This window comes from Pan paniscus, chromosome 21 (genome assembly GCF_029289425.2).
Source record: "Pan paniscus chromosome 21, NHGRI_mPanPan1-v2.0_pri, whole genome shotgun sequence".
NCBI classification, from domain to species: Eukaryota; Metazoa; Chordata; class Mammalia; order Primates; family Hominidae; genus Pan; species Pan paniscus.
Window position 1 is genome coordinate 5,744,531 of NC_073270.2, and position 16,169 is coordinate 5,760,699.

Sequence of the window (16,169 nt, forward strand, 5' to 3'; positions counted from 1 at the left end):
AGCAGCAGGCTTTGTAGACAAAGCAACCCTCGGGGTTTGCATAATTCAGTTCATGCTCCACACTCAAAAAGACCCTTCCTCTGGGACTTCGGCACAAGGCTGTCTCTGACCACTCTCCCACCATGTATTGCCTCCGGGGATAGGATTTGAACAAAGCAGGAGGAAAGGAGGGATCAGCAAGCTGGGGTGGGGTGGGTGGTGCACTGACACCCCAGGTCTGAGACCTGCAGCTCTGCTTCAGCTCCGGGAAAAGCCAGACCATACACCAGCTGGGGGCACAGTGTGCGGGAAGAGGGTAACACGTGGATTTTCTTGGGAGAGACTGATGAGCTGCGTTTATGGGGTCTTCAAGGCTACAGCAGGGACTGCTTTGTACAGCCCCACTGAATTCACCCATCACCTTAAGGGGAACCCACAGGGGGACTTTGAGGCTTCTGATCTGGGGTCCCTCAGCCCTCAGGAAGCCAGCAGGGCTTGCAGCCCACCTGCAACCCAAAGACTAAACAGCAGCAAACACTTGGCTTCCCAGGCATCCACACCACCCACCATATAGCTGTAGCCCTGAGGTGGCATCTACCCACGAAGAGGTCTTTCCCCCTCCCCGTCCCCCTGTCCACCTTACCTTATGGTTGTAGAAATGGCCGTTGATGGAGAAGCGGTGGCGTCTGATTCGCCGCTGGTCACTAGGCGTCCTCACATTGCCACGGCGACGCACCCCAACATCACTGCGTGTGCGCATCAGCTGTGGGGTGTCCTCCTGCAGGGGCTTCAGGCCCCTGGAGTCTGAGAGAGGAGAGGGAAATGAACTCTGTCTGTCTGGACCTGGGACATGGCACATGGTCCCCAATTTGTGGCCAGTGCTACAGCACCCACTGTCTCCAAAAATATATATTTTATACAAATAATATTTTCTGCTGGGGGAAAAACATAATGCAGAATTTACAGAGAAGCTATACAAGGAAAAGTTCAGAGAACAGACTTCAGAGCCGGACTCCCTGGGTTCAAATCCCTGCTCCACGATTGCCGTATATCACTAAACTCTCTGTGCCTCGGTGCTTTTATATATAAAATAGGGATAATAATAACACCCACCTCAGAGGGTTGCTGAGGGTTTAAATGAGTTAGTATACATAAAGCACTTAGAATAGTGCCTGGCACAGGATAAGCATGATATAAGAGCTAACAAGATACCACAAACGAACTCTGACACATGCTACCCACGGATGAACCTTGATGACATTACACTAAGTGCAACAAGCCAATTACAAAACAGCAAATACTGAATGATTCCACTTATATGAGATACTTAGAGTGTACCTCATGTAAGTGTACCACATATAATTGAGGTACACTGTAAGTACATTCTAGGTACATACAAAATTACAGAGACAGAGAGTAGAATGGTGGTTGCCAGGGGCTAAAGGGAGAAGGATGTGGGGAGTTATTGCGAGTTTAATGGGTAGAGAGTTTCAGTTTCACAAGATGGAAGGAGTTCCGGAGATGGATGGTGGTGATGGTCGCACAACCTTACGAGTGCATTTAGTACCACTGAACTGTACCACTTCACATGGTTAAGATGGTAAACGTTATGTTATGTATATCTTACCACAATAAAAAATTAGAAAAAATAATGTTTAACAGAACATGTATCTAAAAATATGTGGGGTTCCCATGGCATATTTCTATCCTTGTATGTGTATAAATATAAAATATTGACATTAATCACAAGTAGGTTAATCTGCTCTTATTAAAATACATTTAATCCATGTAACATAAAAAAGATTTTGCAAACTGAAATATCTATGAAAATTAAAAATGCATATGGCCTTAAGCTCAGAAATTCCACTTGAAAGACTCCTACACGCTGACAAATGTGTGACATGACACATGTATAAGACTGCAAACTCGTTTGTCATAGCAGAGGCTGAAAATGACTTAAATGTCTACCAATAGGGAGTGATTACATAAATTATCCTTTTTCCATACAGTGAAAGAATGCAGAGCTGTAAAGAATCAGGAAGTTCTTTACAAATGTATATGGAAACATTCCCCCAGATAAACTGATAAATAAAAACTGGGATCTGCAAAATGCTACCACTTGTATAACTAGGGGAAGAAAAGAAACTACATCCAACCAGGCGCGGTGGCTCATGCCTATAATCCCAGCATTTTGGGAGGCTGAGGTGGGCAGATCACTTGAAGCCAGGAGTTCAAGACCAGCCTGGCCAACATGCCAAAAACCCATCACCACTAGAAATACAAAAATTAGCTGGGCATGGTGGCCCATGCCTTTAATCCCAGCTACTCAGGAGGCTGAGGTGGGAGGATCACTTGAACCCAGGAAGCAGAGCCAAGATTGCACTACTGCACTGCATCCTCCTGGGTGACAGAGGGAGATGGGAAGGGAAGGGGAAGGGAAGGGAAGGGGAGGCGAGGGGAGAGGAGGGGAGGGGGAAAGAAACTACATCCACCCATAAAGATATGTCAGTGTGTTTTGCTTATATTTGCATGGACTATCCCACGAAGGATGTTCTTGGGATGCTTCTAGGTGGGTGGATGAGGTGGGTGACTTAATTCTCTCCCTTTGTATCTTGAACCATATACATTTTATATTCTCAAAAATAAATAACAGTTTACAACATCTATCACAGCGGTCTTCACACAGTTGGTCCCTAGCTGGAAGCACCTTCCACTCACATGTACCTGTGGAGCTTGGCATCTGGTCACCCTCCGGCGGGGCATCCACCTCTGAGATCTGAACTTTGGGCACAGTCAGGGGCTTCAGAGTGGTTCTGGGAGTGCAGAAGACAAAGGGGAGGGGGGAGACTAGTTTAACCCCTGTGGAGAGATGCCCCCACACCCGCTGGACCCCACTCCTGAAAGGGGAGCACTTTGCTAGTGCCAGGCTGGGTACTGGCACACATCAGGTGATGAAGGGTGCAGATGGGCTGCGCGGAGCATCCCGTGAAAGGCTGGCCCAGCTCCCAGGTCAAGCAGTGGGTGGGGCAGGGGGAGTTCTGGAGGGAGAAGATGTTCTTTTGCAGCAACTGCAGTAACACACCCATCCAATTCATCAAGCCCAGGATGGATAATACCAAGGAACAAAACCCACGTGCTGCCTGCACTGCTTCTAAGCATGTATGGATTCTATGGCTTACTTGGAAAACTCTAATAATGGCCATTTGTTTTGCAGGGTAAGATTCCAGTTTAGACTCATTGCTGTTGAAGAAATAACTCATAATTGCTTCTGGCATTCAAAAGGAATGGAAAGTAATAGGTTGGCCACAACAAGGGCAGGGGCAGCTTTGGAAGGGACACTGACAGTGTTCTCAGCGTTGCAAGGATGGAGTCCTCATCCAAGCTGAAGAAAGGGTTACAAGTAGGCAGTCCAAGCTGAGACCCTGGTTTGCCACCATAACTGGCAAATAACTTCTCAAAGCCAAAAAGGACAAAGGGAGCAGCTCAGAAAAACATCCAAAATCAACAGAGGATTTGGCTAGAAAGGAGAATCATATTTGACCAATTAGGAACAACCCATGGTGAGAAGAGCATGGGTTCCCTGGGACCCAGTAGAGATAAACCTCATGTTCTGGGGACGATCGTTTTAAGGAGGGACAATTAAAATGGAAAATCTGAAAGAACTTCCTATTATAATTTAACTCGTATACTTCTGAACCACAGAATGGACCTGGTCAGAGCTTCTGGGGAATGTGAACACTTGGCACCCAGAGCAGCGACTCCCACTCCCTGATTTAAAGCCCTCATTCTCGCTGAAGCAGGAACCAGTCTCAGCATCCTTATTTTTTCTTATTTTATTTTTTTGTAGAGACAGAGTTTCACCATGTTGCCCAGGCTGGTCTTGAATTCCTGAGCTCAAGTGATCACCCGCCTCAGCCTCCCGAAGTGCTGGGATTATAGGCATGATCCACCACGCACAGCCTCAGGATCCTTCTTAAGACAGTAGTCTAGGCATTCACTGTATTATAGCTGACATCTAAATGACATCATTTACCATTCCTGAAAATTCTACCAAAGTATTTTGCAGAGTCAACCAAGACCAGCTTGATGCCACAGAGAAGGGAGAAGAAGCAGGCAGACTGAAGGACCCTTTAGCAGCCCAAACCAAAGGCCGCAGGGTCAAACGAAATCTTAAAAATCATCTCACTTAGGGAATAGAATAGTCTGGGGGTCAGAGTCAGGCTGTGAAATGGGCTTGGCCATTGGAAATCAAACACAGCAATAATACAGTATAGTATAACAACAAATACAGTACAGTGTAACAAGTACAGCTGGGCATGGTGGCTCACACCTGTAATCCCAGCACGTTGGGAGGTCAAGGTGGGAGGATTGCCTGAGGCCAGGAGTTTGAGACCAACCTGTGCAACATAGTGAGACCCCATTTCTACAAAAAATACGAAAAGTATCCAGGTAGGGTCAGTATGGTGGCTCACACCTATGGTCCCGGAACTTTGGGAGGTCAAGGAGGGTGGATAACTTGGGGTCACGAGTTCAAGACCAGCCTGGCCAACATGATGAAACCCCCTCTCTACCAAAAAATACAAAAATGGCTGGGTTTGGTGGTGGGCACCTGTAATCCCAGCTACTCAGGAGGCTGAGGCACGAATCGCTTGAACCCAAGAGGCAGAGGTTGCAGTGAGCCGAGATCACATCACTGCACTCCAGCCTGGGCAACAGAAAACAAAAGGTCGGGGTGGGGCGGTGTGCACCTATAGTCCCAGCTGCTGGGGAATCTGAGCTGGGAGGATCACTTGAGCCTAGGAGGTTGAGGCTGCAGTAAGCTGTGATTAAGCCACCACACTCCAGCCTGGGAAACAGAGTGAGACCTTGTCTCAAACAAAACAAAACAAAAATATGATGATAGTGCTGAAAAGCAGAGCATGAAACCTGCAAAGTTAGATGAAACCAAAGAACGTTAACCAGACATCCTAGCGCCTATGGGGTGGGCAACAATTTTCCTCCTTAAATCCCCTTGGAAAGAAACCAGACCAGCCCCAGGGCTGGCCACATAGTAGGTTTCTCTCAATTGTAGAGAAACATAGATTTGGCTGTGGAGTTTAGCAAAATGTTCAATGTGGCCAACAGAGAGGGCTTGGTTTTCATTTAAACCAGAAAAAAAAGGTCACTGTGGTTTTGGCTGAGAGGCGAGCACACTCCACCCAGGCTGGGGCCGAAGGCAGTCAGCATCAGCAGGTTTCAGGATGGAGCCAGGCTAGTCACTTGATCCTAAAACTCAAGTCCCAGAAAGACAATAAAGAGGGCATGCCTTGCTAGAGGCATTTGGCGGCTTATTCAGCCATGGAGGATAAGGAGGGATGGACTAGGGCTTCCCAGCCCTTCTGGTGGGAACTTAGACTACCACCATCTCACCACACCCTGGCTCCCCGTATGGTCTGCAGGGAGCAGACCCCTGGCTGATCTCGCTTGGCTGACTCTGACAGAGCCTGACATTCCTTTTCCTCTTCTAGGTTCCCCCAAGATTCAGAGAGCTTTGGTCAGAAGGTTCAAGTCATAAATGCTTTGGAGTGGGGCTATTCTATGAGGAGTGGTCCCAGTGGGGAGGGTGCTGGGGCATGGGGCGCCCTGTTAGAAATATACAGGCTGGGCCTCACTAGCCACTAGCAGCTCCACTCAGAGACTCCTGAGTTCTCCCTAAGGGAGGACTCTGACTCAGCAGCTTCCCTCGTATGACTCAGCAGCTCCCCTCCTGTGACCTCATCAGTGATTGCGGTGACAGGAAGGGGGCCCAATCACAACCACATCTGCCCCTTGTTCCTCATTCCAAGGCCAAGGCAGGTGGGCAGTAGAGGTAGTAGGAGGAGGAGCCAGGGTCAGGGCTGGCTGGAAGAAGGCAGCATTTATGTGCTTGAGAACACATAGAACCCCCAAGCATCCCAGTCATCTCCCTGCCCCATCTCTCCTCACTCACCCCTGAGCCCCCAGGTTACAGCCAGAGTGCCAGGAGGAGGAGGATGGAGGGGGTCGAATGCGTTCGTTGTCATCCTGCATCTGCAGGCGAATGGGCCGGCGCAGGCCCCAGGAGATGTTCAGGAGCCCCTCCACAATGAACTCGTCTTCTTCCTGCCCACAAAGCAATCAGAGTGGTGAGCCTAGAAAAGCCCCCACAGAAGCCAAGACCATGCTGAGGGACAAATGACACATTCTTCACATGTCCTGGCTGGGGGCCCCCAGATTGTATTCACAGGATAGGGGCAGCTGCCCAGTTCACACCCCAGCTCTGAGATACTTTCTGACGTAAACTACTCCAGATCCTGAAGCTGACCTCACAGGTCAGCACAAAAGTTGCTGTGAAATTCAAATACATAGGTGTAAATTATAAAAAGCATTGTTTTTCTTTTTATCCTAATGACTTTTAAAGAAAGCGGAATACATTTCTTAAAATAAGTGAGATTAGCCTTGCTAACAGAAGCAAGAACTGGAGTTAGCTACGTCCCATCCCCTGCTATGGAAAATGATGTCTCTTTAGCTACAACATCTGTTTAGCAATCCAACCTGGTGGTTGAAGGAAATTTAAAGCAACATTTGCCGAAGTTTATTCTACAGAATACCAGCTCCTCTAGCAGATGAACTGCTGTCTTTAAAAGGGTGTCAAGTGATCATGAGCTGGGAGAGGCTGCGCTAATCAGATTTCCAAACAGCAGAATGTCCCAGGTTCTGTAATAAACTAACGGGCTAAATGACAACTCTCCAACAGGTGAATAAATCTTGCAGGCGTCCCCAATTTATACTCAAAGGTTGCTGACTAATTAGACGTTAAATGTAAAACCATTCTAGAGGCATTTATATGTTGTTCTATCCCAAAGAATTGGGACTCGCTTATGACTATGAAATCCTTTAATCATGAAGCACTTTTAATCATTTATTCTATAGGACATAACCCGGGAAAGCTATTTAAGAACGAAAATCTTGCATGGCCCAGCTGCTGATGAGTAAAAGCTTGAAGGGCAGTTCCTAAAAGAATCAGTTCTCCTCCCTCTAGTCTCAGAAAAACCTTTTTGAAGCCATGTTTTATGGGCTATTCAAGTGTTAGATCTGGGTCATGGGACACATCTTCAGGACAAGCCCCATAGGTGAAAATGACATCAGCCCATTGAGCAACTAACTAACTAACTTGGGCCCCAAAATCATCCTCAAAGAGGGAGGAAGGAATAAAAGAGGGAAGGAGAGAAATGAAACAATTTTAGGAGTCTGGGAGAGGAAGGCTTTATGTAAACATAGGCAATTTACACGGCCTTCCCCTGCTCAAGGTGGGCATCATTCCTTTACACAATTGTAGGTCAAAATTTAACCCCAAACAGGATTTTGTCTAAGTGGAGTGGTTTGAGGGACACAGAATAGGCCACTACATCCCACATACTGTCCCCAAGCAACCTGCCCTAGCAGCTGAAATTCCACCATCTGTTATCTGTTTCTATGGTTAAATCGCCACAGCTTGATAACCTGAAAATGTGTTTCAAAGGGCATTACACATAGGGACCTTTTTATCAGTCACAGGCGCTTGAGTATAAAGTACCCTACCAGACTCCTTTATAACTCATCATCTATCTGATAACAGGCTTTAGAGAAATGGATACAGGATGAGTAAGCTCAGTTTCGGGATGGGAATCAGATGAGTAACAAAAGCAACCTAGGATGACCAAGTGTGGGGACGGGCCAAGTGCTAACATCCAGAACTTATGTGCTTTGCCCAGGTCACTGCAGTGATACAACTTGGGCCCAAGTGTTTAAACACAGAGGACTGGGTGGGGTTCCCGAATTGCCCAACGAAGAGAACGTCTGCTTGGGAGCCACCTGGAAAGGTCATTTCATGAACGCTCCCTCTGGAGAATCTCCCCCATGAGACTGGGCTAGCCCTGCCACATTTCTACAGGAATGTCTCTGGAACACATCTCTGAAACATTCATCCTTTTTGGAACAAAACTGGGCCTGGAGTCTTCTTCCAAAGAACCCCAAGGACTCTCACTAGCATCCTAAATGAGAAGCAGGAGAGGCAGGGTTCTCTTGGGACCTCAGGGACCTTCAGACCCAGGACACATGGTGACAAGCCCTGGACTAGCCAATCAGGGCCTTCCCTGGGGACTCCTTACCTCCCGGTGCCGGAGCTGTAAATTCTGGCCTTCATAGTATAAGTTGTAGGTCTTCAGATGCAAGAGAAGTTCATTTCTTAGGGGGAAAAATAGAAGAGGTATAACATTATCAGCTGAAGCCACTTATAATGCAGTTGTTCCCCCTTTCTCTCACCTCTCACCTGGCCTTCAGTCACCCCACTTTGGGGTAACTGTCCACATGTACATACACACACATGCACACGCACACAGAGTTCTGCTGCCACCACCCCATAACCATCTTCCCCCAGGATCAAAGTCAAGAGTGAGCACCACCCCAGAACAATGCTGAATGTAAGGAGCAACTCCAGGACACCGAGGCAGGCCTCGTCTACCGACAATACTCCCAAACTCAAGCTGAATGAGCAGGTGTTAATAAGCCATGGATTCACTGAGGCGAGCACTTCAGAGCCCACAGACAGTGATTCTCCTGCATGGCTGTGGCCTCTTCTCCCTCAAGCACGCTGTGAGTGAGGAAAGGACGATAATGATAGGCCTTCACAAGACTCAGAAACTGGCTGGGTGCAGTGGCTCACGCCTGTAATCCCAGTACTTTGGGAGGCCAAGACCAGCAGATCACTTGAGGTCAGGAGTTTGAGACCAGCCTGGCCAACATGGTGAAACCCTGTCTCTAACAAAAATACAAAAAATTAGCCAGGCGTGGTGGTGCACACCTGTATTCCCAGCTACTCAGGAGGCTGAGGCAGGAGAATCACCCAAACCTCAGAGGCAGAGGTTGCAGTGAGCTGAGATCATGCCACTGCACTCCAGCCTGGGTGACAGAGTGAAACTCGGTCTCAGAAAATAATAAAAGACTCAGAAGCTTCCAGGCTGTTCAGAAGTGAAATGAGACAGGTTTGAGCCACACTAACTCATGCTTCATAGACATGACCTTATCACGTGTTTAAAAACTTGTGGCTGGGAGCGGTGGCTCACGCCTGTAATCCCAGCACTTTGGGAGGCTGAGATGGGCAGATTGCCTGAAGTCAGGAATTTGAGACCAGTCTGGCCAACGTGGTGAAACCCCATCTCTACTGAATATACAAAAAAAAAAATTTAGCCAGGCATGGTGGCGTGCACCTGTAATCCCAGCTACTTGGGAGGCTAAGGCAGGAGAATGGCGTGAACCCAGGAGGTGGAGGTTGCAGTGAGCCGAGATCGCGCCACTGCACTCCAGCCTGGGCAACAGATTGAGACTCCATCTCAAAAAAACAAACAAACAAACAAAAAAAAAACTTGCAAACTCCCATCAGCATCAGAATGGGTGAATAAAGGAAGCAATAGCCACACAACGGAAAACTATCAGCGAAGAGAATGTGAATGAACTACACAACTACACGCATGTGTGTGACTCATGGGAATTATAGGATATGTGCTTTTCTTGTGTCTAGCTTCTTTCACAAAAAAGCACAGATCATACTCCATTGACATAAAGTTCAAAATGGAGTGTTAGAATTCAGGATAGTGGTTCACCTTGGGGAGTAGTGACAAGAAGTGGGCATGAGGTGGCTTCTGGGCCCTGGCAATACTTTTTCAGTTCTAAAAATTAAAAAATAAAAACCCTTAGAAACTCCCCCTCTGAAGCCCAGTACTGGACCTCCTTAGCCATCAAGTTTTCCAAGTGGCTGCACTGGGAGTACAGCTCTACTGCACGTGGCCAGAGAGGAGATTTCACCCCCTTTGTGATCAGGGAAATCCCTCATCAACCCTGAGAATGCACAAGTCAAGTTTCATCTGAAAGTGCATGTTTTGCACTCCAGGTGGGATGAGAGGGGAGAGAGGTGGAGGGGGCCACTGTGCGCTTTTGTCTAGTCTCAAGTAAGAGGTGGCAGAGTTCAGCCTCTCTGAACCCAGCCATTCAGTGGAGAGATTTTGGACCACGCCAGGAGTCAAAACCCACTGGAAATGCCAAGAAAATCCTGACAAGTTAAACCTAGATAAAGCAGCGTGATTCTATGCAAGCTGAAATAAATTTGTGGAAAATGTGATTCAAAATCACCTAAGACAAAAGGCCGTTTGGTACTTTTGAACACACAGATCTGAAACCGGGATAGAAAATCACTGGTTGGTAGAAGTCCCTGGGGAAATCTGTCCACAAAGAGATAAGAATGGTCAGATGTCACAAAACATGCGTCAAGCGTGCCTAAGGACTTCCAACAATTTAGTCTCAGATAAATTAAATATTTCGTTAAGATAGAGAAATCCCAGCTGGGCGCGGTGGCTCACGCCTGTAATCCCAGCACTTTGGGAGGCCAAGGCGGGTGGATCACCTGAGGTCAGGTGTTCAAGACCAGCCCGGCCAACATGGTGAAAGCCCACCTCTACTAAAAATTAAAAAATTAGCTGGGTGTGGTGGCGCATGCCTGTAATCCCAGCTACCTGGGAGGTTGAGGCAGGAGAATCACTTGAACCCAGGAGGCAGAGGTTGCCATGAACTGAGATCACGCCACTGCACTCCAGCCTAGGTGACAGAGGGAGATTCCTTCTAAAAAAAAAAAAAAAAAGAGATAGAGAAATCTTATGCTGGAACTTCCAATTCAAGGGTCTATTTTGGCTCAAGCCCAGTCACATTAGCAAAAAGCCTGAGCTCAAGAGACTTTAGTGCACAGAAAGCAATTAAATTGTCCCCTTCTATTCAGAGGGCATTAGCCAGACCCAGAGCAGCCGAGGGACACACTACCCCAGCCAGGACTCCCTGGGAACACAACGGACAGGACGGGGAGCAGTGTCTGAGTCCACTCTGGCTGCCGGACCATAGACTGGGTGGCTTCTAAAGAACAGAAATTCATTTCTCACAGCTCTGGTGGCCAGGAAGTCCAAGGTCAGGGTAGAGTCAGTGTCTGGTGACAGCCCTATCCTCACAGACAGTGCCTTCTCACTGCGTCCTCACACCACGGAGGAAAAACAATCTCCCTTGGCCTTTTATAAGGGTACTTAGATCTAATCACATCCCAGAGGCCCCACTGCTTATACCAGCACCTTGGGGTGAAGTTTCCACATAGGAATTTGGGGGAGACACAAATATTCAGAAGATAGCGAACAGCCACCAGCCAACTCCTCCTCCTGGAAGTCTTCCAGGATACCACATCTTTTGAGCCCCCAAATTTCTGCATCTTGACTTCCCCTTTACTTCACCTCCAGGCCAGGCTCTCGGGACATGTTTTTATCTATAGCAGCAGCCCTGATGCTCTTACAAGTCCAAGTTCAGCTGCTTGGCTCCTTCCCCCATGCAGGAGCCCCACCAGTCTGATATACAGTAGGGGGCCCTCTGCCAGCGGCTGCCGTCCACCCACAACATCCCAGCACGGGACTGGTCACTGAGGACAAAACACTCTAGCAAAACGTCTTACTTGGAAATGTATTTATCTTGTCCACATGGGACTAGGGACGTTTGGTGGCTGTAGTCCATTCTTCCTTTCTCTTTTCATCGGAAGGAGAGGCCTACATTTGGAAGGAGAAGACAGAGGTTAAAGTCAAGTTGTGTGCTTGGGAACTCAGCAGAACTTGGGGTGGGGAGGCGGCACAAAATTGGACGCCATGGCTCTCCATTCCTCCCCACCCAGATCCACAGCTAACACTGACCCAAGGCTGTGAGAGGCAACACTGCTGGCTGCTGCCTCGGCTTGCCACAGCCTCTGAGAACAAACATCCAAAGGAAAGACGACAACCCTTGGACAATCCAAGCACAAATGCCCCAGCCACAGAGCACACTGACACCCACATTGGTTCCAAGGACGACTGATGAGTCCTCCTCTCTGAAGAGACCGTCACAACACAGAATAGAGAGTTATCTCAGGGACAGCCCGATTCTACTGAGGTCTACTGAGGATGGGTAAACCACCTGAAAATGCCCAAATACAGCCGAGTGCGAGAAATCACAGTATGTGTCTACAGACACCACTAAAATATTACAATGTGAAAGACAATTTAATTATAACAATACATTACAAAAACACAGGTAACAAAACTATGGGTCTAATTTTGTTTAAAATCTATGTAAGTATAAAATGTGCATATACATACACACATTTACATGTATAAATATTTATTCAGATAGGTATATATATATATATGTCAGGATTTCTCAACCCAGAGAAACTGACTTCAAGACTTCTGGACTCCAGAATATAAGTATTAAATTTCTGTTGTTTTAAACTACCAAGACCATAGTCATTTTTCTCGGCAGCAAGAGGAAAACAAGGGGAATTCCGAGGGCAGGGATGTGATCTGATGTACATTTTGGAAAGGTCACCCACCCAATGCCTTGCTTTGTGGAGAAATAATCCGGGAGAAGAGCATCCAGGGGACCAGTTGAGAGGCCGGAGCCCGAGTTGGAGAGACAGACTCTAGAGAGTTCGAAGAAGAAGAGGAAAGTCATGATGCGGAAAGCACACCCTTTGGGGAAAGGGTGTGCTGCCGGATGAAACGTGGGGTGACAGGCAGAGTCCTGGTGATGCACAGGCTGCTGGCGAGGACCGCAACGTAGGCAGAGGTGCCACCTTCACAGTCGCTGAAGTGAGGACCAGGACTGAGTTTCAGGCAGGCCCATGGAAACTTTCAGTGCAGATAACCAGAAGTACAGCAGGCCTGGGGCCCCGGAGAGCGATTCCTGGCACGTGAGGTGAGGGGAGAGGATGAGGTCACCGGGAAAGAACAGAAGGGGTGAAGGGGGCAGGGCCTAGAGCAGGGTTCCCATTAACCCAGTTGGTCAGCATGGGCAGAGGAAGGAGTCCCTGGAGAAAGAGGAAAAACAGGAGACATGGTACCAAGGAAGCCCAGGAAACAAGGGGCCTTGAGAAGGAGGCCAAGGCCAGCAGAGCCAGGAGCTGGTGGTCAGAGCCCAAGGAAGGGGAACCCAGAGCAGCCTCTGTTAAACCACACAAAGGTCATGGGGGACTCAGCCAGAGCTGATCGCGCAGCCTGGTTGGAGTGGAAATCAGGTGAACGGTGCCTGCTGTCGGCAGCCCTTCTCACTCTCCAACACTGGAGTCTTTCTTCAGCCAGAGGAAATGTTATTCTATCTTTCTTTGATTATTTCCCCTCTTCCTTCCATTCTTGGTTCTTTTTTTGAGACGGTGTCTGGTTCTGTCACTCAGGCTGGGGTACAGTGGAGCCATCATAGCTCACTGCAGCCTCAAACTCCTGGCCTCAAGCGATCCTCCCGCCTCAGCCTCCCGAAGGGATTAAAGGCACGGGCTGCCACACCCAGCTAATTTTTTTCTTAATTTTTCTTTTATAGAGACAGGGTCTTGTTATGTTAACCAAGCTGGTCTTTTACTCCTGGCCTCAAGTGATTCTCTCACCTTGGCCTCCCAAAGTGCTGGGATTACAGTGAGCCACTGCAGCCGGTCCATTCTTGGTTCTTCTGCAATCTCTTCTCTCTCTAGCACTATGCATCCATCCACCCCGGCAGCTACCCTCCATTTCCTTATTTTTCTCAGAATTCTCCAGCTAATCTTCTAACTCACCAGTTGAATTTTCTCCAGGCCTCTCTCTTTCGTTCTTTGCCTCCAACATAACCTATCATTTGGTAATTTAGTTCTGCATCTGTCCTGCTCTTAAGACAATTCTTTTTAATACCATGTCTTCTTAAATCTACTGAGAATACCAGTTAGAGAATTTGATTCTTAAAACTATTTGGTTCTACAGAAAAAAATAGCCAGAGCAATGAAACAATAAACATATAGAAATAGACCCAAATATATCTGGGAACATGGAATGTAAGCAGCAGTTCTAAATAGCAGGGGAAAGGTAGCTTAATTTTTTAAAATATCACTAGAGAATTCGCTGGCGTTTGGAAGGGGGAAGACAGGGAAGTGAAATCGCTAGCTTACTCCTTCCACCAAAAGAAATAACTGAACCAAAAATTTAAACATTGAAAAATAAAATGCTGAAGAAATTGATACCAACCTGTGAAAATTTTAAACTTCTGTTCAGAAAAAAAAAAAAGGAAACTATACAAAGTCAAAAAGGCAAATTGAAAACTGGGGAAAAATATTTACAAAACATATGGTAAAGGGCTAATGTCCTTAATACATAAAGGGCTTTAATAAATCAGTAAGAAAAAGGTTCTATGCTCATTCATAAAATGGGCAAAGGACACGCACAATAGTTCATGGAAAACTCAATACAAGTAATTAATAAATTCATGAAAAGGTGTTCGACTTCCCTCATGACCCTACTTTTTACTTACCAGATTGATACACATCAGATAGTCTGATGGCCCCGACTGTGGGAATTTTCTAGGGCTCAGCCACTCTCTCTCTACCTGTTGGGTGATCTCACCAAGGCCATAGCTATAACTCCGACCTATGGGGTCATGTTGCCCCATCTTTGTCTATGGCCTGACTTCTCCCCACCTTTTTTCTTACTTTGACATTTCTTGGGAAAAAAGTGTTAAGAAAATATTTGCATAGCCTAACCCAAAGTTGAGCTGAAATTACAGGTAGGTGATTCTAGGACCCAATCCCTCTTTTGCCCCACTCTGGGCATCTGCACCTTTCTTCACAAACTTTCCAACCACCCTCACAAAGCACTGTCTCCCTGCAGCCAGCTAAAGATACTAAGCTACATTCACATCCACCTTAAGGCAAACAGCAGCAGCACTAACAGAGGGCCAGAAATTCACAGTTAATTCTGATATTCCTTAAACAGAGCATTGTTCCTCACACAAGGAAGGTCAGAGGAAGACGGTTTGTGGAACAGGAATGTGGATTCAATTGGATTCAACTGGACACTTCCTCCAGGGGTGCCTGCCAGTATCTGTGGCCTTGGAGACAGGGATTCGTTCAGCTGGCTGGTTGCAATGCTTCTGCCTCCCCTGTTATTATCCAGAATTTATGGTGCTCTCCTGGGCTCCAAAATGCCTTTAAGAACCATTTACGATCATGACTTCCCACGGGGCCTTGGGAATACAGACTAATGGTTGTTATGTCTCGTAGGAGGGAAACTGAGGCAAGGAGGAAAGAGGGGCTTCCCACATCAGCCAGCATCTAGGCACAGAACTAAAACACCTCATAGTCTACCACACAGAGAAAGGAGAAGAGGGGCAGAAAGGGGACAAGAAAGAAAGGGCAAATTTTACACAAATCTTTTTTTTTTTTTTTTTTTTTTGAGACAGGGTCTCGTTCTGTCACCCAGGCTGGAATGGAGTGGCACGATGACAGGTCACTGCAGCCTTGACCTCTTGGGCTCAAGTGATTCTCTCACCTCAGCCTTCTGAGTAGCTGGGACCACAGGTACACGCCACCATACCTGGCTAATTTTTTATTTTTTGTAAAGATGGAGTCTCACTATGTTGCCCAGGCTGGTTTCAAACTCCTGGCCTCAAGCAATCCTCCTGTTTTGGCTTCCACAATGCTGTGATTACAGGTGTGAGCTATCTCTCAAAAATCATTTTTAATATGGAGCTGCTCTTTGGAAGTCTAAAACATATTTAAATCTACTGAACTTCCTCTATGAACATAGTTACTCCCTCTAGAATTCTAAATCAGTACTTCTTTTTAGAAAAAACACTTTAGAAAATAAAGCATATATTGAATGTCTACTAACCACAAAGCATGTCTGCCAAAATAGCTGGAGATGTGAATACAGCTGGGCTTGCCTAGTTGAGACATGAGTCTCCCAGGTTCCTGTCATGCTGCAACCCTGTTGGGACCACCAACCAGTCAAGTTTTCCCTCTGGCACTGGCTTCATGCTTTGGCAGAATGTTCCAAATTCTCCTCAGCTCCATTAAATGCCTGGGCAATGCATTCTGCTTGTCAGTGGAATTCAGCTGGTTACTTGGAGATCCATTCATGACTCCCTGACTGCCTGAAAGACAACTTGGGGGTAAGACCTTCCCTAAGACCCAGGAGGACGTCTTTACAGAGGGAAGGTCCTCTGGCCGTTTAATATGATGACATCCCAGCCACAGAGAACTTTCTGAGCCTACTTTTTATGCTCTGTGAGTGTGCCCATGCTCCCCCTCAGACCCAGATTCACATGTTCTAGCCTCGACCATCATCAAAACTTACCTCCCCCTA

General features: G+C 47.1%; 1 protein-coding gene across 10 annotated transcripts in view; it reads right to left on the minus strand.

The window, feature by feature from the left end:
* RASSF2 (Ras association domain family member 2) overlaps positions 1-16,169 on the minus strand; it is a 40,821-nt gene that overhangs the window by 12,212 nt on the left and 12,440 nt on the right. For 3 of the 10 annotated variants that reach the window (XM_034947580.3, XM_008974802.6, XM_034947578.3), the window contains 6 exons: positions 12,401-12,490; positions 11,495-11,585; positions 8,127-8,202; positions 5,948-6,099; positions 2,698-2,792; positions 623-783 (listed from right to left, as the gene is read on the minus strand). In XM_034947580.3, coding sequence (XP_034803471.1) covers positions 623-783; positions 2,698-2,792; positions 5,948-6,099; positions 8,127-8,202; positions 11,495-11,553 — 543 coding nt within the window. In that variant the 5' untranslated portion in view covers positions 11,554-11,585; positions 12,401-12,490. The remainder of the gene's footprint in view (positions 1-622; positions 784-2,697; positions 2,793-5,947; positions 6,100-8,126; positions 8,203-11,494; positions 11,586-12,400; positions 12,491-16,169) is intronic. The other 7 variants (XM_055105067.2, XM_034947579.3, XM_055105064.2 and 4 more) reach the window with 3 other exon arrangements.